The following is a 27,451-nucleotide window of genomic DNA, read 5'->3' on the forward strand; positions in this document are numbered from 1 at the left end:
CTACCGTTGCCTGGCTGCAGCTGTTAAAACCAGATAGACCAGTTAGAGGTGAACACAAACAACGTGTAAATCAGGAGGTGTCTGAACACAAAGTACGTGTTCCTCTGTTCCTCTGTTTCTCTGCTCAGACGTTGCCGACACCAGATCTTACTACGCCTGGATAGGTATTTTACATATCAGCTAACCACATCATGTGTTTCAGCAATCTGTCAGTTAACCATTGGTTGATGAACGCAACGTATAACTCTCGATCTGCCTCTGCTAATGTTGCAAGGCCAATGCAGCGTTTCATTGGAAATGAATGTAATTCTGGTGTACCAAAATGCAACGACGCTGTCGGTGTGTTCGAAGCATTAGTCAGTACTGACAAAAACCTGCAGGTGTGTCCCTCACAGCAACAACCTGCTATAAGATGGCTGTTGACCCAAGATCGCCCCCCTTGAACAAGATACAGTATACTGCACTACCTCTGCACTAATCAAGGTACAGTATACTGCACTATCTCTGCACTAAACAAGATACAGTATACTGCACTATCTCTGCACTAAACAAGGTCAATGTTTCAGGTAAAAGTTTAACCATGTTTCTCCTTTCACTGTTCTACAATATTAAAACGTGTATAAATACAAACCTACTGTACTGTCTACTTTCACTGTTCTATAATTTTAAAACATGTGTATGAATACACACATATAGCAGAATGTGATTGCTAACAGCTACATGATTTGTTTTGACATTTTGATGATAAGTAATGCAATCATATGATTATTTATGCATAAATGTTAACAGACCTGGTATCAATAAAATGTCTACTTAATATTGCGCTACAGTTATTCAAATACTGTAGAGTAGATTGTTGTACAACATTTAATTAGTAAGGTAGTTAAGTTGAATACTCACTTTTAGTGTGGTTGCACGGATCTGTATAGTGTTGTCTGCTGTTGTCACAGAGAGCTGAAGCAGTGGTCCTGCTGGTTTTGCATAGCCAGGTGACACAGGTGGATGGAGATTTACCTCAACGACCAATGGAATGGTCTAAAACTCATGCGAAACTAAAGCGCCCAATGTGCTGCACCTTACCTTCTGTTAAGTTTCATTTTCCCAGCAACTAGTCATTTCTAGCCAATGAGAGAGTGTTGCTAGGCAAACATTATTCTACTCTTGACAGGTAGGATCTGAATTCTGATTGGGTGTCGCTTTTTAAACTTTGCTGCTTGCCAGAATCTGAAGATAGGCCACATCTTTGGGTAAAATGAAAAACATAGACGTCTCCTTCTGGGAGAAAATGGTTACAAATTAAATAACAAATTAAACTACATTTTCAAATATAATGTTATACTTGTCTAACCTGGTCCCAGATCTGTTTGTTCTCCTTCCAACTCCATAGATTACCACAGTATGAGTCATAATCCCCATAAAACCCAGCTGTCAAACACGGAAATGGTTCCAATCGTTTTTCCACCATTCATTTTTCACATAGAGGATTATAGAAACACTTAAAATGGTAACACTATACTTTACACCTAGCATCATAACATGTTATTGTCAACGTCGTGTGTATAGGTGGCAGGGAAGTCAGGCGCAGGAGAGTAAACGAAGTGTAGATGGAGACTTTTAATAAATGTCCATGACATGCTCCAAACACGAGAAATATACATACATCAAATACAAATGGGTACGAGGACCCGTCGCGCACCTATACACCAATAAAACAACACTTGACATAAAACAATCTCTGACAAACACATGAAGGGAAACAGAGGGTTAAATACACAACAGGTAATGAATGGGATTGAAAACAGGTGTGTGGGAAGTCAAGACAAAACCAATGGAAAATGAAAAATGGATCGATGATGGCTAGAAGGCCGGTGAAGTTGACCGCCGAACACCGCCCGGACAAGGAGAGGCAACGACTTCGGCAGAAGTCGTGACATTACCTCCCCCCTGACGCGCGGCTCCAGCCGCGCGTCGACACCGGCCTCGGGGACGACCCGGAGGGCGAGGTGCAGGGCGATCCGGATGGAGGCGGTGGAATTCTTTTAACATGGAAGGATCTAAAACGTCCTCCACCGGAACCCAGCATCTCTCCTCCGGCCCGTATCCCTCCCAGTCCACGAGGTACTGAAGGCCCCTCGCCCGACGTCTCGAATCCAAAATGGATCGAACAGAGTACGCCGGGACCCCCTCGATGTCTAGAGGAGGCGGAGGAACTTCACGCACTTCAGCCTCCTGGAGCGGGCCAGCCACCACCGGCCTGAGGAGAGACACATGGAACGAGGGGTTAATACGGTAATTAGTGGGCAGTTGTAACCTATAACATACCTCGTTCACTCTCCTCAGGACTTTAAACGGCCCCACAAACCGCGGACACAGCTTCCGGCAGAGCAGGCGGAGGGGCAGGTTTCGGGTCGAGAGCCAGACCCTGTCCCCTGGTACGAACACCGGGGCCTCACTGCGGCGACGGTCTGCGCCAATTTTCTGGCGCCTTATGGCACGCTGAAGGTGGACGTGGGCTGCCTCCCAGGTTTCCTCAGCGTGCCGAAACCAATTGTCCACCGCAGGAGCTTCGGTCTGACTCTGATGCCAAGGAGCCAGAACCGGCTGATACCCTAATACACATTGAAAAGGGGTAAGGTTAGTGGAGGAGTGACGTAGCGAGTTCTGGGCCATCTCTGCCCAGGGCACGAACTTCGCCCACTCCCCCGGCCGGTCCTGGCAATAGGACCGCAGAAACCTGCCCACATCCTGGTTAACTCTCTCCACCTGCCCATTACTCTCGGGGTGAAAACCTGAGGTAAGACTAACCGAGATCCCCAGACGTTCCATAAACGCCTTCCAGACCCTTGACGTGAACTGGGGACCCCGATCAGACACTATATCCTCAGGCACCCCATAGTGCCGGAAAACCTGTGTAAACAGGGCCTCCGCAGTTTGTAAGGCCGTAGGGAGACCGGGCAAAGGGAGAAGACGACAGGACTTAGAGAACCGATCCACAACGACCAGGATCGTGGTGTAACCCTGTGAAGGTGGAAGATCAGTCAAAAAATCCACTGACAGGTGCGACCACGGCCGTTGAGGAACGGGTAAAGGTAGAAGCTTACCTCTAGGCAGGTGTCTAGGAGCCTTGCACTGGGCGCACACCGAACAGGAGGAAACATAAATCCTCACGTCCTTAGCTAAAGTGGGCCACCAGTACCTCCCATCAAGACAGCGCATCGTCCGACCTATCCCAGGATGACCAGAGGAGGGTGATGTGTGAGCCCAATAAATCAATCGGTCGCGGACAGCAGACGGAACGTACAGACGACCAGCTGGACACTCAGGAGGAGAGGGCTCTGCACGTGACGCCCGCTCAATGTCCGCGTCCAGCTCCCACACTACTGGCGCCACCAAACACGACTCTGGGAGTATGGGAGTGGGATCCATGGGTCGCTCCTCTGTGTCATACAGCCGAGACAATGCGTCTGCCTTGACGTTCTGGGAGCCTGGTCTGTAAGTAAGCGTAAACACAAAACGAGTGAAAAACATGGCCCACCTTGCCTGGCGAGGATTTAGTCTCTTCGCCTGCCGGATGTACTCCAGATTGCGGTGGTCAGTCCAGATGAGAAAAGGGTGATTAGCCCCCTCAAGCCAATGCCTCCACACCTTCAAGGCTTTTACGACAGCTAACAGCTCTCGGTCCCCCACATCATAGTTACGCTCCGCCGGGCTGAGCTTCTTCGAAAAGAAAGCACAGGGGCGAAGCTTCGGTGGCACACCCGAACGCTGAGAGAGCACTGCTCCTATCCCAGCTTCGGATGCGTCCACCTCTACTATGAATGGCAAAGAGGGATCCGGATGAGCCAACACAGGCGCCGAGGTAAACAGAGCCTTCAGTTGTCCAAAAGCCCTATTCGCCTCGGCCGACCACTGCAAGTGCACCGGTCCCCCCTTTAGCAGTGAGGTAATGGGAGCTGCAACCTGACCAAAACCCCGGATAAATCTCCGGTAGTAATTGGCAAACCCTAAAAAACGCTGCACCTCCTTTACCGTGGTTGGAGTCGGCCAATTACGCACGGCTGTAATGCGGTCGCTCTCCATTTCCACTCCTGAAGTGGAAATCTGATGCCCTAGGAAGGAGATGGATTGTTGGAAGAACAAGCATTTCTCAGCCTTGACATATAGATCATGCTCCAACAGGCGACCAAGCACCCTGCGCACCAAGGACACATGCTCGGCGCGTGTAGCAGAGTATATCAAAATATCATCGATATACACCACTACACCCTGCCCGTGCAGGTCCCTGAAGATCTCATCTACAAATGATTGGAAGACTGATGGAGCATTCATCAACCCATATGGCATGACCAGGTACTCATAATGACCTGAGGTGGTGCTAAATGCCGTCTTCCACTCATCACCCCTCCTAATACGCACCAGATTGTACGCACTCCTGAGATCCAATTTTGTGAAGAAGCGGGCCCCGCGCATTGACTCCATTACTGTATTGATCAAAGGTAGCGGGTAACTATATTTTACCGTGATTTTATTAAGGTCTCGATAATCAATGCACGGGCGTAAACCGCCATCCTTCTTCTTCACAAAAAAGAAACTCGAAGAGGCGGGTGAAATGGATGGCTGAATGAACCCCTGACGCAGGGATTCAGAGATATAATTATCCATAGCCACTGTCTCCGCTTGCGACAGAGGATACACGTGACTCCTGGGATATGCAGCGTCTACCAGGAGATCTATCGCACAATCCCCCTGTCGATGGGGTGGTAATTGAGTCGCCTTCTTTTTACAGAAGGCGAGTGCCAAATCGGCATATTCTGGGGGAATGCGCACGGTGGAAACCTGGTCTGGACTTTCCACCGTAGTAGCACCAACGGAAACCCCTACACACCTACCTGAGCACTCTCGCGACCACCCCGTGAGAGCCCTCTGTGGCCAAGAAACAGTGGGGTTATGAGTAGTTAACCAGGGTAGGCCTAGCACCACAGAATACGCAGGGGAATCAATAAGGAAAAGACTAATCTTCTCCTTGTGACCCTCCTGCGTTATCATAGACAAAGGTGCGGTGACCTCCCTGATAAACCCTGACCCTATTGGTCGACTATCTAAGGCATGAATAGGGAAAGGCATAACCACAGAAACAATAGGAATCCCTAAACTATGAGCAAAATTTTTATTAATGAAATTCCCAGCCGCGCCTGAATCTACTAGTGCCTTATACTGGGAATGCAGGGAAAAATCCGGAAAAGTGACAGAGACAAACATAAGTGCAGCAGAGGGCTCTGGATGAGTATGGTGCCTACTCACCTGGGGTGATGCCAGAGTGCCCTGCCTGCCTTCTCTATTCCCAGAGGAACCAACCCGGCACCGATCAGCAGTGTGATCTCTGCGATCATAGATGGTGCTCGAGCGGGTACCCCCTCCGGTCTCCCTGCGCACCATCCCTCCCAATTCCATAGGTTCGGGAGAGAGAGTGCGGGAGGATGGAACAACCAGACCCCGATCTAGACGTCCCCGAGTAGCCAGCATGTTGTCCAGCCTGATGGACATATCCACCAGCTGGTCGAAGTTGAGGGTGGTGTCTCTACAGGCCAGCTCCCGACGGACGTCCTCGCGTAGACTACAACGGTAGTGGTCGATCAGGGCCCTGTCGCTCCATCCAGCGCCGGCAGCCAAAGTCCTAAACTCCAAAGCGAACTCCTGAGCACTCCTCGTCCCCTGCCTCAGATGATAGAGGAGCTCACCTGCTGCTCTGCCTTCGGATGGGTGGTCGAATACCTTCCGGAAATGGCAGATGAGTTCCTCAAAATGGTCCAACGCCTTATCCTCTCCACACACAGCGTTGGCCCACTCCAGGGCTTTCCCGGTAAGGCATGAGACGAGGGCGGAGCTTTTCTCACGGTCTGATGGTACTGGAGAGACCGTGGCCAGATACAAGTTCAGTTTTAGGAGAAAACCCTGGCAGCTGGCAGTATCTCCATTGTATCCCGTGGGTAGGGATAACTGGATCCTGTTCTGTTCCGGAGGAGAAAAAGCGTTCAAAGGAATTCCAGGTGGTGGTGGAGGTGCTGGAAAAGCTCCCTGTCTCTCCCAGCGGTTCATATTCTGGACAATGCGATCCATGGCAGCGCACAGACTGTCAATCTCCTCCGCTTGTTCCATGACGCGTTCCTCAACCTCCATTAGCGAAGTGCCTCCTCCTGCTGACTTCATTTTTAAGGTCAGAGATTCTGTCAACGTCGTGTGTATAGGTGGCAGGGAAGTCAGGCGCAGGAGAGTAAACGAAGTGTAGATGGAGACTTTTAATAAATGTCCATGACATGCTCCAAACACGAGAAATATACATACATCAAATAAAAATGGGTACGAGGACCCGTCGCGCACCTATACACCAATAAAACAACACTTGACATAAAACAATCTCTGACAAACACATGAAGGGAAACAGAGGGTTAAATACACAACAGGTAATGAATGGGATTGACAGCAGGTGTGTGGGAAGACAAGACAAAACCAATGGAAAATGAAAAATGGATCGATGATGGCTAGAAGGCCGGTGAAGTCGACCGCCGAACACCGCCCGGACAAGGAGAGGCAACGACTTAGGCAGAAGTCGTGACAGTTATGACACGGTCATAATCATGTCATGTCATAATATGGTCATAACACTGTCATGACATATATTTAGACCCGTTTGTAACATATATTGCATCCTTTTAAGGCTGGTTATGACACCTACATAAGACTTAAAACCCACAGAACCGACCACTGTAGTTATTTTATGACACCTACATAAGAGTATGTTGAAAACACATGACTGTTTTCTCTCAGCCTCATGACAAAATGTTTAAAATAGCATTACAATAGCTGCAAGTAGAGTCGCAATTCAACGGCTCAGACACGAGAGGTATGTGGCAGGGTCTACAGTCAATCACGGACTACAAAAAGAAAACCAGCCCCGTCGCTGACCACGATGTCTTGCTCCCAGACAAACTAAACAACTTCTTTGCTCGCTTTGAGGACAATGCAATGCCACCGACATGGCCCGCTACCAAAACCTGTGGGCTCTACTTCACCGCAGCCAACATGAATAAAACATTTAAACATGTTAACCCTCGCAAGGCTGCCGGCCCAGACGACATCCCTAGCCGTGTCCTCAGAGCATGCGCATACCAGCTGGCTGTTGTGTTTACGGACATATTCAATCAATCCCTATCCCAGTCTGCTGTTCCCACATGCTTCAAGAGGGCCACCATTGTTCCTGTTCCCAAGAAAGCTATGGTAACTGAGCTAAACGACTATCGCCCCGTAGCACTCACTTCCGTCATCATGAAGTGCTTTGAGAGACGAGTCAAGGATCATATCATCTCCACCCTACCTGACACCCTAGACCCACTCCAGTTTGCTTACCGCCCCAATAGGTCCACAGACGACGCAATCGCAATCACACTGCACACTGCCCTAACCCATCTTGACAAGAGGAATACCTATGTAAGAATGCTGTTCATCGACGACAGCTCGGCATTTAACACCATAGTACCCTCCAAACTCGTCACTAAGCTCGAGACCCTGGGTCTCGACCCCGCCCTGTGCAACTGGGTCTTGGACTTTCTGACGGGACACCCCCAGGTGGTGAGGGTAGGAAACAACATCTCCACCCGTCTGATCCTCAACACTGGGGCCCACAAGGGTGCGTTCTCAACCCTCTCATGTACTCCCTGTTCACCCATGACTGCGTGGCCATGCACACCTCCAACTCAATCATCAAGTTTGCAGACGACACTACACTAGTACACAACACTAGTTATAGGCTTGATTACCAACAACAACGAGACGGCCTACAGGGAGGAGGTGAGGGCCCTCGGAGTGTGGTGTCAGGAAAATAACCTCACACTCAACGTCAACAAAACAAAGGAGATGATAGAGGACTTCAGGAAACAGCAGAGGGTGCACCCCCTATCCACATCGACGGGACAGCAGTGAAGATGGAAAGTTTTAAGTTCCTCGGCGTACACATCACGGACAAACTGAAATGGTACACCCACACAGACAGTGTGGTGAAGAAGGCGTAACAGAGCCTCTTCAACCTCAGGAGGCTGAAGAAATTTGGCTAGTCACCAAAAACACTCGCAAACTTTTACAGGTGCACAATCGACAGCATCCTGTCGGGATGTATCACCGCCTGGTACGGCAACTGCTCCGTCCACAACTGTAAGGCTCTCCAGAGGGTAGTGAGGTCTGCGCAACGCATCACCGGGGACAAACTACCTGCCCTCCAGCACACCTACACCACCCAATGTCACAGGAATGCCAAAAAGATCACCAAGGACAACAACCACCCGAGCTACTGCCTGTTCACCCCGCTACCATCCAGAAGACGAGGTCAATACAGGTGCATCAAAGCTGGGACCGAGAGACTGAAGAACAGCTTCTATCTCAAGGCAATCAGACTGTTAAACAACCATCACTAACATTGAGTGGCTCCTGCCAACATACTGACTCAAATCTCTCGTCACTTTAATAATAAAAAATTGGATGTAATAAATGTATCACTAGTCACTTTAAACAATGTCACTTTATTTAATGTTTACATACCCTACATTACTCATCTCATATGTATATACTGTACTCTACACCATCTACTGCATCTTGCCTATGCCGTTCGGCCATCACTCATCCATATATTTATATGTACATATTCTTAATCATTCCTTTACACTTGTGTGTATAAGGTAGTTGTTGTGAATTTGTTAGATTACTTGTTAGATATTACTGCATGGTCAGAACTAGAAGCACAAGCATTTCTCTACACTCACATTAACATCTGCTAAACATGTGTATGTGACAAATAACATTTGATTTGAAATGTTTTTCTCTTTGCCCAATGTCAAAATGTGTTGAAATGCAGGACGTTGGCTGCTTTCCTTTTGGGGGGGGGTGGGGGGGGGGGACCTGGAGATGGTGGCACAGTAACTTAAAGCTGGAGAACAACTGGCCTTCACAGCACAGTACAATAACACACTGTAACTCACTGATCTCACAATTGCAAGCATATAGCTTGCATTTTCTTGATAAATAATTTGGTAACAGTTTACTTGACACCCAGCATCATAACAAGTTATGACATGTTCATAACCATGTCATAGAATGTCATAACAGCTGACATAAATTGTCATAACCTGTCATAATATGGTCTTAACACTGTTATGACCCATAAATTTCACCTCTTGTGACGTATATTGCGTTATTTAATGACTGGTTATGACCCTGCCAAGAAGTTTCCTTTCGTTTGAAAGTGTTTCTTAAGTCCTTTGTTGTTGTAATGAATTATTTTTTTAAATCATATTTTAAATTAAACAGTGTCTCAAAATAAAGCATTATGTCACTCCTGTGTCCCTTTACTTGGACTAAGAAAATACACTTTATGTCACTGTGAAAAAGCATTATGTCACTGTGATAAAGCATTATGTCACTGTGATAAGGCATTATGTCACTGTGATAAGCCATTATGTCACTGTGATAAAGCATTGCGACACTGTGATAAGGCATTATGTCACTGTGATAAGGCATTATGTCACTGTGATAAGGCTTTATGTCACTGTGATAAGGCATTATGTCACTGTGATAAGGCATTATGTCACTGTGATAAAGCATTGTGTCACTGTGATAAGGCATTATGTCACTGTGATAAAGCATTGTGACACTGTGATAAGGCATTATGACACTGTGATAAGGCATTATGACACTGTGATAAGGCATTATGTCACTGTGATAAAGCATTGTGACACTGTGATAAGGCATTATGGTCATCATAATCATTTATGCCAGATAGGCCTATCATACCCTTACGTCATCAGTCAAAAAGAGTGTGTTTTATCCTGTTCCTGAAATCTGCTCCTGCATTCATCCCAGTCATCAGTCAAAAAGAGTGTGTTTTGTCCTGCTCCTGAAATCTGCTCCTGCATTCATCCTAGTCATCAGCAACAGAGCATTGGGGTAGGTACATGTCTGACATCAACGTGTGAGCAATTACAATGATAATTGAATATGGTACATTTCAGAAAATGTTATCTAACATAAACCTACTGTTGAAAAGTAGGCTATGGTGTAATGGAATGTTTGTCTTGTGTGGTAGATTTTGTGGGTTTTGACACTCTTATGTAGGTGTCATAACCAGCCATAAAATATTGCAATATATGTTACAAGAGATCTAAATACATGTGTCATGACAGTGTTATGACCCTATTATGACACGTTATGTCAGCTGTTATGACATATTAATACATGATTATGATCGTGTTACAACCTGTTATAACAAATTAATACATGATTATGATCGTGTTATAACCTGTTATGATGCTGGATGTCAAGTAAAGTGTTACCAATCGTTGTGTGTAAAAAGAAAATACATGTGTCTGCACTCAGTGTATCTGACGTCTGTTGATTCTCATTGTACAGTATTAATCTACTTTACTGCTACACTTAAATCACTCTGAGTGTTTTCCCACTCCAACCTCTAATCTTCCACATCTTTATATGTCAGGGTCTTTCAGTCTTTTTAAAGGCATTGAACCATGAAAATGTACCCCGATAAACAAGCTGCAAGAGGATCTACTACTGGTACTGCTACAGTACCACCTTCTGAACTACTACTGGTGCTGCTACAGTACCACCGTCTGAACTACTACTGGTGCTGCTACAGTACCACCGTCTGAACTACTACTGGTGCTGCTACAGTACCACCTTCTGGTCTACTACTGTTGCTACTACAGTACCACCGTCTGAACTACTACTGGTGCTGCTACAGTACCACCTTCTGATCTACTACTAGTGCTGCTACAGTACCACCTTCTGAACTACTACTGGTGCTGCTACCACCTTCTGATCTACTACTGGTGCTGCTACAGTACCACCTTCTGAACTACTACTGGTGCTGCTACAGTACCACCATCTGATCTACTACTGGTGCTGCTACAGTACCACCTTCTGAACTATTACTGATGCTGCTACAGTACCACCTTCTGAACTACTACTGGTGCTGCTACAGTACCACCGTCTGAACTACTACTGGTGCTGCTATACTGTCTGAACTACTACTGGTGCTACTACAGTACCACCTTCTGAACTACTACTGGTGCTGCTACAGTACCACCTTCTGAACTACTACTGATGCTGCTACAGTACCACCTTCTGAACTACTACTGATGCTGCTACAGTACCACCTTCTGAACTACTACTGATGCTACTACAGTACCACCTTCTGATCTACTACTGGTGCTGCTACAGTACCACCGTCTGAACTACTACTGATGCTGCTACAGTACCACCATCTGAACTACTACTGGTGCTACTACAGTACCACCTTCTGAACTACTACTGGTGCTGCTACAGTAACACCTTCTGAACTACTACTGATGCTGCTACAGTACCACCTTCTGAACTACTACTGGTGCTACTACAGTACCACTGTCTGATCTACTACTGGTGCTGCTACAGTACCACCGTCTGATCTACTACTGGTGCTGCTACAGTACCACCTTCTGAATTACTACTGGTGCTGCTACCACCGTCTGAACTACTACTGGTGCTGCTACAGTACCACCTTCTGATCTACTACTGGTGCTGCTACAGTACCACCGTCTGAACTACTACTGGTGCTGCTACAGTACCACCGTCTGATCTACTACTGGTGCTACTACAGTACCACCTTCTGAATTACTACTGGTGCTGCTACAGTACCACCTTCTGAACTACTACTGGTGCTGCTACAGTACCACCTTCTGGTCTACTACTGGTGCTGCTACAGTACCACCTTCTGAACTACTACTGATGCTGCTACAGTACCACCTTCTGAACTACTACTGGTGCTACTACAGTACCACTGTCTGATCTACTACTGGTGCTGCTACAGTACCACCGTCTGAACTACTACTGGTGCTGCTACAGTACCACCTTCTGAATTACTACTGGTGCTGCTACCACCGTCTGAACTACTACTGGTGCTGCTACAGTACCACCTTTTGAACTACTACTGGTGCTGCTACAGTACCACCTTCTGAACTACTACTGGTGCTGCTACAGTACCACCTTCTGAACTACTACTGGTGCTGCTACAGTACCACCTTCTGAACTACTACTGGTGCTGCTACAGTACCACCTTCTGAACTACTACTGGTGCTGCTACAGTACCACCTTCTGATCTACTACTGGTGCTGCTACAGTACCACCTTCTGAACTACTACTGGTGCTGCTACAGTACCACCGTCTGATCTACTACTGGTGCTGCTACAGTACCACCGTCTGATCTACATCTGGTGCTGCTACAGTACCACCTTCTGAATTACTACTGGTGCTGCTACAGTACCACTGTCTGAACTACTACTGGTGCTGCTACAGTACCACCGTCTGAACTACTACTGGTGCTGCTACAGTACCACCGTCTGATCTACTACTGGTGCTGCTACAGTACCACCTTCTGAACTACTACTGGTGCTGCTACAGTACCACCTTCTGAACTACTACTGGTGCTGCTACAGTACCACCTTCTGAACTACTACTGGTGCTGCTACAGTACCACCTTCTGAACTACTACTGGTGCTGCTACAGTACCACCGTCTGAACTACTACTGGTGCTGCTACAGTACCACCTTCTGAACTACTACTGGTGCTGCTACAGTACCACCTTCTGAACTACTACTGCAAAGTTGTCTTTGCTGTCTTTGTATCCAAGATAATTGTGTAGTTTTAGAGTAATTATCGAGGTTACCTAGCCAGTTATCGAGGTTACCTAGCCAGCTACACTTTCAAACAAAGTCAACAACGCAGCCACTGCTAGCTAGCCTACTTCACCAGCCAGCAGTACTGTATCATTTTAGTCAATAAGATTTTTTGCAACGTAAGCTTAACTTTCTGAACATTTGAGACGTGTAGTCCACTTGTCATTCCAATCTCCTTTGCATTAGCGTAGCCTCTTCTGTAGCCTGTCAACTATGTGTCTGTCTATCCCTCTTCTCTCCTCTCTGCACAGACCATACAAACGCTTCACACCGCGTGGCCGCTGCCACTCTAACCTGGTGGTCCCAGCGCGCACGACCCACGTGGAGTTCCAGGTCTCCGGCAGCCTCTGGAACTGCCGATCTGCGGCCAACAAGGCAGAGTTCATCTCAGCCTATGCTTCCCTCCAGTCCCTCGACTTCTTGACACTGACGGAAACATGGATTACCACAGATAACACTGCTACTCCTACTGCTCTCTCCTCGTCTGCCCACGTGTTCTCGCACACCCCGAGAGCTTCTGGTCAGCGGGGTGGTGGCACTGGGATCCTCATCTCTCCCAAGTGGACATTCTCTCTTTCTCCCCTGACCCATCTGTCTATCGCCTCCTTTGAATTCCATGCTGTCACAGTTACCAGCCCTTTCAAGCTTAAAACCTTTTCTCAATACAGGGGGTGCTGTTTCCACTTTGGAAAATATCGTCTCCAAATTAAACTGCCTCATACTCAATTCTTGCTCGTACAATATGCATATTATTATTACTATTGGATAGAAAACAATCTCTAGTTTCTAAAACCGTTTGAATTATGTCTGTGGGTGAACCAGAACTCTTTCTACAGCGAAAATCATGACAGGACATAGAAAAATAGTCTCTGTTCTCAAATCAGTTTAAAGCTCTGTGTGTGCCCTATGGATCGAAATGAACTGCACCCGCCTTCCCCTGGATGTCAGTAACCAATGAGAAGTGGAATGGAGTCTCTACGTATTTCTCAGAGTTTATAAAAGGCAATGGAGTGACATGTACGTTCTTTTGGACGCTCGCCAAGGCGCAAGAGAGGACATCAGAATGGCATGTTGAATAGCTCTTGTTATCGGGCTAAGATATATCCGTCTGTGATTTAATTCGATATAGGTGTTAGAAACATCATAACGAAGTTATTTGAAACCGATTTATATCAGTTTATGCGAGTATATTGCTATTTTTGGAATTTTCGTAGTATTGCGTTTGAGGATTTGGACATGTGTGTGCCACGTAGCTAATGTTAGCTGCTAGTTCCGAAGTTGAAGTGGACGTTTTACAACAAAGCAACGATTCTTTTGGACAAAAGGACACCTTGCCCAAGATTCTGATGGAAGCTCGTCCAAAAGTAAGAGCTATTTATGATTTTATTCCGTATTTATGTGGAAAAATGTAAACGCATTTTTCGGCCATTATTGCGGCACTAGTCTGGCTGTAACGCACACTGTATGTCTAGTAACGTTAATTTTAAAAATCTAAATCAGCGGTTGCATTAATAACCAATGCATCTTTCATTAGCTATCCAACCTGTATTTTTTTAGTCAATCTAATCGATAAATAATCGTAAACTTAGGTGCCCTTCCAAGATGGCGCCGGCCAGAATGCATGCCATGTTTTGACTGATTACATAGCATAACCACGATTTGTGATGCTAAATATGCACATTTTCGAACAAACTCTATATGCATTGTGTAATATGATGTTACAGCACTGTCATCTGAAGAATTCTGAGAAGGTTAGTGAAAAAAATAATATATTTTGGTGGTGATAACGTTATCGCGTTTTTTGCCTTGAATCAATGCTGGGGTGATGTTAGCTCATGTGGTATGCTAATATAACAATATATTGTGTTTTCGCTGTAAAACACTTAGAAAATCTGAAATATTGTCTGGATTCACAAGATCTGTGTATTTCAATTGCTGTACGCTGTGTATTTTTAAGAAATGTTTTATGATGATTAATTAGGTAATACACGTTACTCTCTGTAGTTATTCTAGTCGCTTTGGTGAGTTTTGTGATAGTGGCTGCAATGGTAAACTATGATTTATACCTGAAAAATGCACATTTTTCTAAAAAAACATATGCTATACCATAAATATGTTATCAGACTGTCATCTTATGAAGTTGTTTCTTGGTTAGTGGCTATATATCTTTATTTAGTAGAATTAGTGATAGCTACTGATGGAGTAAAAAACTGGTGGAGTAAAAAAAGTGGTGTCTTTTGCTAACGTGGTTAGCTAATAGATTTACATATTGTGTCTTCCCTGTAAAACATTTTAAAAATCAGAAATGATGGCTGGATTCACAAGATGTTGGTCTTTCATTTGCTGTATGCTGTGTATTTTTCAAAAATGTTTTAGGATGAGTATTTTGGTAATTGACGTCGGTCTCTGTAATTATTCCGGCTGCTTCCAACGCTATTTCAGATTGCAGCTGCAATGTAGAACTGTGATTTATACCTGAAATATGCAAATTTTTCTAAAAAAACATATGCTATACCATAAATATGTTATCAGACTGTCATCTTATGAAGTTGTTTCTTGGTTAGTGGCTATATATATCTTTATTTAGTCGAAATTGTGATAGCTGCCCATGCAGGAAAAAAATGGTGGAGAAAAAAAAGTTGTGTCTTTTGCTATCGTGGTTAGCTAATAGATTTACATATTGTGTCTTCCCTGTAAAACATTTTAAAAATCGGAAATGATGGCTGGATTCACAAGATCTGTATCTTTCATCTGGTGTCTTGGACTTGTGATTTAATGATATTTAGATGCTAGTATTTACTTGTGACGCTATGCTAGGCTATGCTAGTCAGCTTTTTTACTGTGGGGGGTGCTCCCGGATCCGGGATGAGTACCAAGTAAAAGTTAACATCCTTATCATTTATCGCCCTCCAGGTTCCCTTGGAGAGTTCATCAATGAGCTTGACGCCTTGATAAGTTCCTTTCCTGAGGATGGCTCACCTCTCACAGTTCTGGGTGACTTTAACCTCCCCACGTCTACCTTTGACTCATTCCTCTCTGCCTCCTTCTTTCCACTCCTCTCCTCTTTTGACCTCACCCTCTCACCTTCCCCCCCTACTCACAAGGCAGGCAATACGCTTGACCTCATCTTTACTAGATGCTGTTCTTCCACTAATCTCATTGCAACTCCCCTCCAAGTCTCCGACCACTACCTTGTATCCTTTTCCCTCTCGCTCTCATCCAACACTTCCCACACTGCCCCTACTCGGGTTGGTATCGCGCCGTCCCAACCTTCGCGCTCTCTCCCCCGCTACTCTCTCCTCTTCCATTCTATCATCTCTTCCCTCTGCTCAAACCTTCTCCAACCTATCTCCTGATTCTGCCTCCTCAACCCTCCTCTCCTCCCTTTCTGCATCCTTTGACTCTCTATGTCCCCTATCCTCCAGGCCGGCTCGGTCCTCCCCTCCTGCTCCGTGGCTCGACGACTCATTGCGAGCTCACAGAACAGGGCTCCGGGCAGCCGAGCGGAAATGGAGGAAAACTCGCCTCCCTGCGGACCTGGCATCCTTTCACTCCCTCCTCTCTACATTCTCCTCTTCTGTCTCTGCTGCTAAAGCAACTTTCTACCACTCTAAATTCCAAGCATCTGCCTCTAACCCTAGGAAGCTCTTTGCCACCTTCTCCTCCCTCCTGAATCCTCCTCCCCCTCCCCCCCCCCCTCCTCCCTCTCTGTGGATGACTTCGTCAACCATTTTGAAAAGAAGGTCGACGACATCCGATCCTCGTTTGCTAAGTCAAACGACACCGCTGGTTCTGCTCACACTGCCCTACCCTGTGCATTGACCTCTTTCTCCCCTCTCTCTCCAGATGAAATCTCGCGTCTTGTGACAGCCGGCCGCCCAACAACTTGCCCGCTTGACCCTATCCCCTCCTCTCTTCTCCAGACCATTTCCGGAGACCTTCTCCCTTACCTCACCTCGCTCATCAACTCATCCTTGACCGCTGGCTACGTCCCTTCCGTCTTCAAGAGAGCGAGAGTTGCACCCCTTCTGAAAAAACCTACACTCGATCCCTCCGATGTCAACAACTACAGACCAGTATCCCTTCTTTCTTTTCTCTCCAAAACTCTTGAACGTGCCGTCCTTGGCCAGCTCTCCTGCTATCTCTCTCAGAATGACCTTCTTGATCCAAATCAGTCAGGTTTCAAGACTAGTCATTCAACTGAGACTGCTCTTCTCTGTGTCACGGAGGCGCTCCGCACTGCTAAAGCTAACTCTCTCCTCTGCTCTCATCCTTCTAGACCTATCGGCTGCCTTTGATACTGTGAACCATCAGATCCTCCTCTCCACCCTCTCCGAATTGGGCGTCTCCGGCGCGGCCCACGCTTGGATTGCGTCCTACCTGACAGGTCGCTCCTACCAGGTGGCGTGGCGAGAATCTGTCTCCGCACCACGTGCTCTCACCACTGGTGTCCCCCAGGGCTCTGTTCTAGGCCCTCTCCTATTCTCTCTATACACCAAGTCACTTGGCTCTGTCATATCCTCACATGGTCTCTCCTATCATTGCTATGCAGACGACACACAATTCATCTTCTCCTTTCCCCCTTCTGATAACCAGGTGGCGAATCGCATCTCTGCATGTCTGGCAGACATATCAGTGTGGATGACGGATCACCACCTCAAGCTGAACCTCGGCAAGACGGAGCTGCTCTTCCTCCCGGGGAAGGACTGCCCGTTCCATGATCTCGCCATCACGGTTGACAACTCCATTGTGTCCTCCTCCCAGAGTGCTAAAAAACTTGGCGTGATCCTGGACAACACTCTGTCGTTCTCAACTAACATCAAGGCGGTGACCCGTTCCTGTAGGTTCATGCTCTACAACATTCGCAGAGTACGACCCTGCCTCACACAGGAAGCGGCGCAGGTCCTAATCCAGGCACTTGTCATCTCCCGTCTGGATTACTGCAACTCGCTGTTGGCTGGGCTCCCTGCCTGTGCCATTAAACCCCTACAACTCATCCAGAACGCCGCAGCCCGTCTGGTGTTCAACCTTCCCAAGTTCTCTCACGTCATCCCGCTCCTCCGCTCTCTCCACTGGCTTCCAGTTGAAGCTCGCATCCGCTACAAGACCATGGTGCTTGCCTACGGAGCTGTGAGGGGAACGGCACCTCCGTACCTTCAGGCTCTGATCAGGCCCTACACCCAAACAAGGGCACTGCGTTCATCCACCTCTGGCCTGCTCGCCTCCCTACCTCTGAGGAAGTACAGTTCCCGCTCAGCCCAGTCAAAACTGTTCGCTGCTCTGGCACCCCAATGGTGGAACAAACTCCCTCACGACGCCAGGTCAGCGGAGTCAATCACCACCTTCCGGAGACACCTGAAACCCCACTTCTTTAAGGAATACCTAGGATAGGATAAAGTAATCGTTCTAACCCCCCCCCCCCCCTCCCCCCTTAAAAGAGTTAGATGCACTATTGTAAAGTGGTTGTTCCACAGGATATCATAAGGTGAATGCACCAATTTGTAAGTCGCTCTGGATAAGAGCGTCTGCTAAATGACTTAAATGTACTGGTGCTGCTACAGTACCACCTTCTGAACTACTACTGGTGCTGCTACAGTACCACCGTCTGAACTACTACTGGTGCTGCTACAGTACCACCTTCTGAACTACTACTGGTGCTGCTACAGTACCAGCTTCTGAACTACTACTGGTGCTGCTACAGTACCACCTTCTGAACTACTACTGGTGCTGCTACAGTACCACCTTCTGAACTACTACTGGTGTTGCTACAGTACCACCTTCTGAACTACTACTGGTGCTGCTACAGTACCACCTTCTGATCTACTACTGGTGCTGCTACAGTACCACCTTCTGAACTACTACTGGTGCTGCTACAGTACCACCTTCTGAACTACTACTGCTACAGTACCACCGACAGAACAACTGCTGTTACTGTCAAAACACCATCTTAAATCTCCTTCTTCTTGACTATATATTTCCACTCATTCTGTTTCCTGTTCTTTCCTCCACTTCCCTGAACAAACAGACTTTACCAACAAACAAAGAGTATATACAGGAAGTGTAGACCAAGATAAATTCATTTTATTATATTCTTGTTGACAATATGGAAACACCATACAACATTGGCTACAACTGTCACCTCAAATCATCAAAAAAACAGCTTCATTTAAAAATGTATCTAAAACACTTTTATAAAGACTACTTAACCCTCCTGCTGTGTTCCAGTCGAATTGGACCGATTTACAAGTTTTCTCTCTGAAAAATGTAGTTAATTTAATATTTTTGTCATAAGGTTCCATGACTTTGTCCACACAGGGCATCTGAACACACAAAATAAATGTTTTTCAGTACATTTTGGGCGTTTTATTTCACTTGTGTATACCTGTGGTCAAAAATGACCGTTCATTAGAAATGAATGGGTTACACGACAATTAGTGTATAAAATTGAGTTCAGGCACATATCAGATGGATTATGTCCCTACAGTAGACCTACACCAGTGGATATCAACCAGGACTCTGTCCCTACAGTAGACCTACACCAGTGGATATCAACTAGGACTCTGTCTCTACAGTAGACCTACACCAGTGGATATCAACTAGGACTCTGTCTCTACAGTAGACCTACACCAGTGGATATCAACCAGGACTCTGTCCCTACAGTAGACCTACACCAGTGGATATCAACCAGGACTCTGTCCCTACAGTAGACCTCCACCAGTAGATATCAACCTGTACTCTGTCCCTACAGTAGACCTACACAAGGGGTTCTCAACCAGGACTCTGTCTCTACAGTAGACCTACACCAGTAGATATCAACGAGGACTCTGTCCCTACAGTAGACCTACACCAGTGGATATGAACCAGGACTCTGTCCCTACAGTAGACCTACACAAGGGGTTCTCAACCAGGACTCTGTCCCTACAGTAGACCTACACCAGTGGATATCAACCAGGACTCTGTCCTTACAGTAGACCTACACCAGTGGTTCTCAACCAGGACTCTGTCCCTACAGTAGACATACACCAGTGGATATCAACTAGGACTCTGTCCCTACAGTAGACCTACACCAGTGGTTCTCAACCAGGACTCTGTCCTTACAGTAGACCTACACCAGTGGTTCTCAACCAGGACTCTGTCCCTACAGTAGACCTACACCAGTGGTTCTCAACCAGGACTCTGTCCCTACAGTAGACCTACACCAGTGGTTCTCAACCAGGACTCTGTCCCTACAGTAGACCTACACCAGTGGATATCAACTAGGACTCTGTCCCTACAGTAGACCTACACTAGTAGATATCAACTAGGACTCTGTCCCTACAGTAGACCTACACCAGTGGATATCAACCAGGACTCTGTCCCTACAGTAGACCTACACCAGTGGTTCTCAACCAGGACTCTGTCCCTACAGTAGACCTACACCAGTGGATATCAACTAGGACTCTGTCCCTACAGTAGACCTACACTAGTAGATATCAACTAGGACTCTGTCCCTACAGTAGACCTACACCAGTGGATATCAACCAGGACTCTGTCTCTACAGTAGACCTACACCAGTGGATATCATCCAGTGAATAATAGAATAGTATATTTTGAAGGCTGCCCTGAATCTGTAAACCAAACATGAAAAGTAAAAATTACAATGCAAGCCATTGGTTTTAAAATTAAGAGTAATTCTAGAATAGTATATTTTGAGGCTTCTTCTCCAAAGTTCTCCTGGATCCACTTCAGTGTTCCTCTCTTCGTCTGTGAACTTTGTCAGTCTGATCACCAGGAGCAACGTGTCCTGGCTTGTCTATACATCCATCTCACTCTTCGTTGCCTTGTGTCAAAGAGACCAGGGCCCAGTTTCTTAAAAAGCTATGTTCATTGTTAGAACCTTTCACAGGAGCATTGTTAAATCTCTGAGCTGTGGTGACTGCAACTGTGCTGTCAGACTGTACATTCATAAAATCAGAGCATTTCTACACTGGACGCTCTAGGCGATGAGTAGGGTTGATCCGAACATTCTGTCCTCACAACTGCAGTCAAGCACCCAAGCTAACTGGCTAACATTGGCTAGCTACTTCCAGACACATAATGAGAGAACACCCCACTCTGACCATTTTACCCACCCTAGCAGAGCTGGTTAGGCTGTTTTTATATTATCGAGAGCGTTGGTGACTGTAACTGTGCTGCTGGCAACAACTTAATTTCGCGTATTTGCCGACAACGGCCATATTCAATGGGTGTTGAGCGTTCGTAAATTGCTCTCTCTGGCACACTGAGACTAAAGTGCTCTGAAATCGGAGTAGATTGCCAGACTGAATTTACGAATGCCCCCGGAAATGTTTACTTCCATAGTGGAGTCTTTTGCTAAGACATGTAGATAGGTAAACAATGAACCATAATCCCAACTCATGACGTTACTACCCTGCATGAATCTGCAGATATCTAACCAAACAGGTTCAATGTTAGCTAGTTAACATTAGGCTATAGCTAGCCAAGCAAATAGCTCTGAGATGTGAATAATACGGTCATACATGTAACGTTAGCTAGCGAGCCAGCCAGCTACCATTAGCTAGCTAGCTAGGTAAACAATGAACCATAATCACAACTCATGATGTTACTACCCTACATGAATCTGCAGGTAGCTAACCAACCAGGTTCAATGTTAGCTAGCTAACATTAGGCTATAGCTAGCCAAGTAAATGGCTCTTTCTGTCAAAATTAGAAACGTGTAATATCTGAAAATGTAGCTAGCTAGACAATTTTACAAGTATACATCATTCATGGTTGGACGCGTCTCCTGTCGGATGCCATGGTTGCCCTTAGTTTGAAGATTTAATCCGGCGACAGGTGTTTTCCCCATCTCCTTAGCTATCATACTCGAATTCCACTGATTTCAAAACTCGGTCCTCCAGAACGTGGAGAGCAACACTAATGCAGTTTTAACCTCTTGAAGCTAGGGGGAAGAATTTTTATGTTTGGAAAAATAACGTTCTCAATGTAAGCTGCCTATCTCTCAGGTCCAGATACTAGAATATGCATATCATTGACAGAGTAGGATAGAAAACACTCTAAAGTTTCCAAAACTGTCAAAATATTGTCTGTGAGTATAACAGAACTGATTTTGCATGCGAAAACCTGAGGAAATCCAACCCGGAAGAGACTCTTATTTTGAAAAATCTCTGTTCCATTGCCTGCCTTTCGTCCACATAAAGGGATATCAACCATATTCCTTTTCCAATGGCTTCCTCAGGGTGTGAACAGTCTTTAGACAAAGATTCAAGCTTTTATTCTGAAAAATGAGCGAGATTTATCAAAACACGTCAGTGGATAGACGAATGTCCTTACATTAGTTCATGCTGGTTGCTCAACATTTTCTTTCTCTCCAGTATTGAAGAGTTTACAGTCCGGTTGAAATATTATCGATTATTGATGTTAAAAACAACCTGAGGATTGATTATTAAAAACGTTTGACATGTTTCTACGAATTTTACGGATACTATTTGGAATTTTCGTCAAGCCTTGATGACCTGCCTAAGGCTGTGGAATACTGAACATAACGCGCCAAACAAATGGAGGTTTTTTGATATAAAAATAAACTTTATCGAACAAAAGGAACATTTATTGTGTAACTGGGAGTCTCGTGAGTGCAATCATCCGAAGATCATCAAAGGTAAGCGATTCATTTGATTGCTTTTCTGGCTTTTGTGACCAATATACATTGCTGCTAGGTGTTCTTAACGTTTTGTCTAGTGATTGATAAACTCAAACAAACGCTTGGATTGCTTTCGCTGTAAAGCATATTTTCAAAATCTGACACGACAGGTGGATTAACAACAAGCTAAGCTGTGTTTTGCTATATTGCACTTGTGATTCCATGAATATAAATATTTTTAGCAATTTTCTTTTAATTTGGCGCTCTGCAATTCAGTGGTTGTTTACGAAAATGATCCCGCTAAAGGGATCCGTGCGTCAAGAAGTTTTAATACACAATAGATTTGTTTTTTAAACACGTTAGACAGGATTACCTAGACATACTGACCAGCTCAAATAGACAGAAGCAAGCTAAATGGCAGACCAATCCAAACTTATCTCTCGGCATGTCCAGCCCACTCATTATCTCAGCCAATCATGGCTAGCGGGAAGGTTGCAAACTTTTTCTTTGGCTAAACCAACTTGGCTCGTAATTTAACAATTGTATTCGTATTTACAGATGGCATACAAGTTTTTTATTAAGGCACATGAAAGTTCACATGTTCGAGAAGGCATTTCTACCCCAAAATGCATTTTAATAAATGCAGGGAGGGAGAACACCGATCAGGGAGGGAGAACACAGATCAGGGAGGGAGAACACAGACCAGGGAGGGAGAACACAGACCAGGGAGGGAGGGTAGAGGGAGAACATAGACCAGGAAGGGAGAACACAGACCAGGGAGGGAGGGTAGAGGGAGAACACAGACCAGGAAGGGAGAACACAGACCAGGGAGGGAGAACACAGACCAGGGAGGGAGTACACAGACCAGGGAGGGAGAACACAGACCAGGGAGGGAGTACACAGACCAGGGAGGGAGTACACAGACCAGGGAGGGAGAACACAGACCATGGAGGTAGAACACAGACCAGGGAGGGAGTACACAGACCAGGGAGGGAGTACACAGATCAGGGAGTGAGGATAGAGGGAGAACACAGACCAGGGAGGGAGAACACAGACCAGGGAGGGAGTATAGAGGGAGTACACAGACCAGGGAGGGAGAACACAGACCAGGGAGGGAGAACACAGATCAGGGAGGGAGTACACAGATCGGGGAGGGAGAACACAGACCAGGGAGGGAGAACACAGACCAGGGAGGGAGTATAGAGGGAGTACACAGACCAGGGAGGGAGTATAGAGGGAGTACACAGACCAGGGAGGGAGGGTAGAGGGAGTACACAGACCAGGGAGGGAGAACACAGACCAGGGAGGGAGTATAGAGGGAGTACACAGACCAGGGAGGGAGAACACAGACCAGGGAGGGAGAACACCGATCAGGGAGGGAGTACACAGACCGGGGAGGGAGAACACAGACCAGGGAGGGAGAACACAGACCAGGGAGGGAGTATAGAGGGAATACACAGACCAGGGAGGGAGTATAGAGGGAGTACACAGACCAGGGAGGGAGGGTAGAGGGAGTACACAGACCAGGGAGGGAGAACACAGACCAGGGAGGGAGGATAGAGGGAGTACACAGACCAGGAGGGAGAACACAGACCAGGGAGGGAGTATAGAGGGAGTACACAGACCAGGGAGAGAGAACACAGATCAGGGAGGGAGAACACAGACCAGGGAGGGAGAACACAGACCAGGGAGTGAGGATAGAGGGAGAACACAGACCAGGGAGGGAGAACACAGACCGGGGAGGGAGTATAGAGGGAGTACACAGACCAGGGAGGGAGAACACAGACCAGGGAGGGAGAACACAGATCAGGGAGGGAGTACACAGATCGGGGAGGGAGAACACAGACCAGGGAGGGAGAACACAGACCAGGGAGGGAGAACACAGACCCGGGAGGGAGAACACAGACCAGGGAGGGAGAACACAGACCAGGGAGGGAGAACACAGACCAGGGAGGGAGAACACAGACCAGGGAGGGAGGATAGAGGGAGTACACAGACCAGGGAGGGAGGGTAGAGGGAGTACACAGATCAGTGAGGGAGTACACAGACCAGGGAGGGAGAACACAGACCAGGGAGGGAGAACACAGACCAGGGAGGGAGAACACAGACCAGGGAGGGAGAACACAGACCAGGGAGGGAGGGTAGAGGGAGAACACAGACCAGAGAGGGAGGATAGAGGGAGAACACAGACCAGGGAGGGAGGGTAGAGGGAGAACACCAACCAGGGAGGGAGGATAGAGGGAGAACACAGACCAGGGAGGGAGTGTAGAGAGAGGGTAGAGGGAGAACACAGACCAGAGAGGGAGAGTAGTAATAAACATGTTAGATAACTGATAATTTTATAAAGTGTTGAACAATCGCTGATAGTTGTCATTATACAGTAATAATCTACTCTACTGCTACTACTTGACATTAAGATGAGGAAGAGATTGGTACTTCACCCTGCCACCTCTTCCTCATTTTTGCTTAATTAGAAAATTGTGAAATAATCAAATACATATTCAACTGCATCTTTTGCAAGTACAGCACCTCCAACTGCAAGAGCTGCTGGTCCTGATACCATGGCTGTGACACCAGTTGCTACCAGTCCAACAATCTTTCCTGATATGTCCTTGAACTTTTTCCATCTCTCCTCTTCCTTCTTCCTGATCTCCTTCTGTCTCTTCCTTTCCTTTTTCACCTTCTCTGCCCGTTTTCTGATCTCCTCCTCCTGTTTCTTCTTCTCCTCCTCTCTCACCTTCTCTGCCCGTTTTCTGATCTCCTCCTCCTCTCTCTCCTTCTCCTCCTGTCTCTTCCTCTCCTCCTCTCTCACCTTCTCTGCCCGTTTTCTGATCTCCTCCTCCTCTCTCTCCTTCTCCTTCTGTCTCTTCCTCTCCTCCTCTCTCACCTTCTCTGCCCGTTTTCTGATCTCCTCCTCCTCTCTCTCCTTCTCCTCCTGTCTCTTCCTCTCCTCCTCTCTCACCTTCTCTTCACGTTTCCTGATCTCCCCCTCCCTTTTCTCCCTCTCTTGCTGTTCTCTCTTCTCCTCTTCCTGTTTCTTCCTCTCCTCCTCTTCTTTGATCTTCCTCTGAACCTCCTGGTACATCTCATTGGTGTAGTGTTGTCCTCCATTCTTCATCACCATCTCATCTATCTTCTTCAGCAGCTCTGTGACCTGAGTGATGTCATTCTTCTTTTTATTATTGAAGACATGATTTCTGCCCTGAAAGACCTTGACGAGTTTCTTAAGCACCTGACTCTTATTCAGAAAGTCCTCCATTGATTTGTCCCCCAGCTGGTCTCCATGAGTGAACAGAATGATGGTGTACTTTGAGGCTTCTTCTCCAAAGTTCTCCTGGATCCACTTCACAGTGTTCCTCTCCTCCTCTGTGAACCTCCCCAGTCTGATCACCAGCAGGAAGGCGTGGGGTCCTGGGACTGACATGTAGATGGCCTTTTCTATTTCACTTTTCAACTCTTCTTTAGAAATTGTTGTGTCATTGAGCCCCGGGGTGTCGATGATATCAATCTTCCTCCCATCCACCACTCCACTCAGTTTCTCACAGTGATCAGTCACAGACTCAGGGGAGAAGTCTTCTTTAAACCCCTCCGTCCTCAGGATGGTGTTTCCTGTTGCACTCTTCCCTGATCCAGTCTTCCCCACCAGAACAATCCTCAGTTCAGAGGGATGCCCTGAACCTGTGAAAACAGACAAGAAGTGCTTGAGTTGATAGTGATTGTCTTGATGAAAAGCTAATGAAATGTGTGTGTGTGTGTATCAGGCATGTGCTCAGATAGGGATCTACCTGTGCAGAGCACATGCCCCTTTGTCCCTACAGTCTCTCTTCTGGGTTGTAATATAATTTTTAAATACATTTTTCTATCATTGTTTTTCGGAACCCACTACTCGCAAGTTGTTGTCAAGTTCATCACCCCCCACCCCATCCGGGTTGCACCTGTTTACTGCTCTGTAAGGAGACTGCACCTGCCCAGTATCCAAACATGGATGGGTTGAGAGACCTTAACATTTGTTTAACACCTGATTTAGCCTACATCATCATCATCATCATCACCATCACCATCCATATTCAGTCTGATTTACTGATAGGAGCAGAGAGAGAGAGAGGAAGAAAATACTTCAGTCTGATTGGCTGATAGGAGCGTAGAGAAGAAGAAAAGACAAAGGTAAATTACAATCAGTAAAATAAATAAAACTAACCAGCAAATGAACATCAATCATCAACGTCAATGATCAGCTGATAGCCCGCCCTCTTTTCCCCATGCCAATCATGTCTTTAGGAGGCACTGAACTAGTTTGTTTACAGTTTGTATTGGAATAAATCGACCTATTTAAACATGTTACATTTACACCACAGTGGCATTTCGTATTTTCTAAATTTCGTCCTTTTTTCATTTTGAGCACCTGCCCCCTGAAAGGTCTGTGCACGGCCCTGGTGTGTGTATGTGCACGGCCCTGGTGTGTGTATGTGCACGGCCCTGGTGTGTGTATGTGCACGGCCCTGGTGTGTGTATGTGCACGGCCCTGGTGTGTGTATGTGCACGGCCCTGGTGTGTGTATGTGCACGGCCCTGGTGTGTGTATGTGCACGGCCCTGGTGTGTGTATGTGCACGGCCCTGGTGTGTGTATGTGCACGGCCCTGGTGTGTGTATGTGCACGGCCCTGGTGTGTGTATGTGCACAGCCCTGGTGTGTGTACGTGCATGCATGTATATGTGTACGCGGGGGTGTGTGTACCTTGGCATTGACCAGTGAAGGCTTGCAGACAGAGTGTCAACAGGAACAGAATCTTCAGAGTCCCTCCTCTTCCTCGTTCTATCTCTGCTACAGTCGGCCAATCAAAAACAATCAGGAACAGACAATGACCTCATTACAAAGACGTCGACATAAAGTCGACATAAACTAAATTGGAATTTCTTCTCAGCTATTTCACTTTAAAACAATGTGAACAATAAGAAGAGTAATGCTATGCGGTGTAACTGTTGTAAAACAAAGTACATTCTCTAACAACATAACCAGCATCAGGTAAACATAATGTACTCAT

General features: G+C 46.5%; 1 protein-coding gene across 1 annotated transcript; it reads right to left on the reverse strand.

Moving 5' to 3' along the window:
- On the reverse strand, positions 1 to 27,451 carry LOC120038196 (GTPase IMAP family member 7-like). The gene is made up of 4 exons (XM_038984055.1): positions 27,448 to 27,451; positions 27,145 to 27,231; positions 24,940 to 26,088; positions 1 to 20 (listed from the first exon to the last, which is right to left on the reverse strand). The coding sequence occupies exons 1-4, from the start codon at positions 27,449 to 27,451 to the stop codon at positions 1 to 3; spliced, it is 1,260 nt and encodes a 419-aa protein (XP_038839983.1).

The sequence above is a fragment of the Salvelinus namaycush genome, unplaced genomic scaffold (assembly GCF_016432855.1).
Source record: "Salvelinus namaycush isolate Seneca unplaced genomic scaffold, SaNama_1.0 Scaffold21, whole genome shotgun sequence".
Classification (NCBI taxonomy): domain Eukaryota; kingdom Metazoa; phylum Chordata; class Actinopteri; order Salmoniformes; family Salmonidae; genus Salvelinus; species Salvelinus namaycush.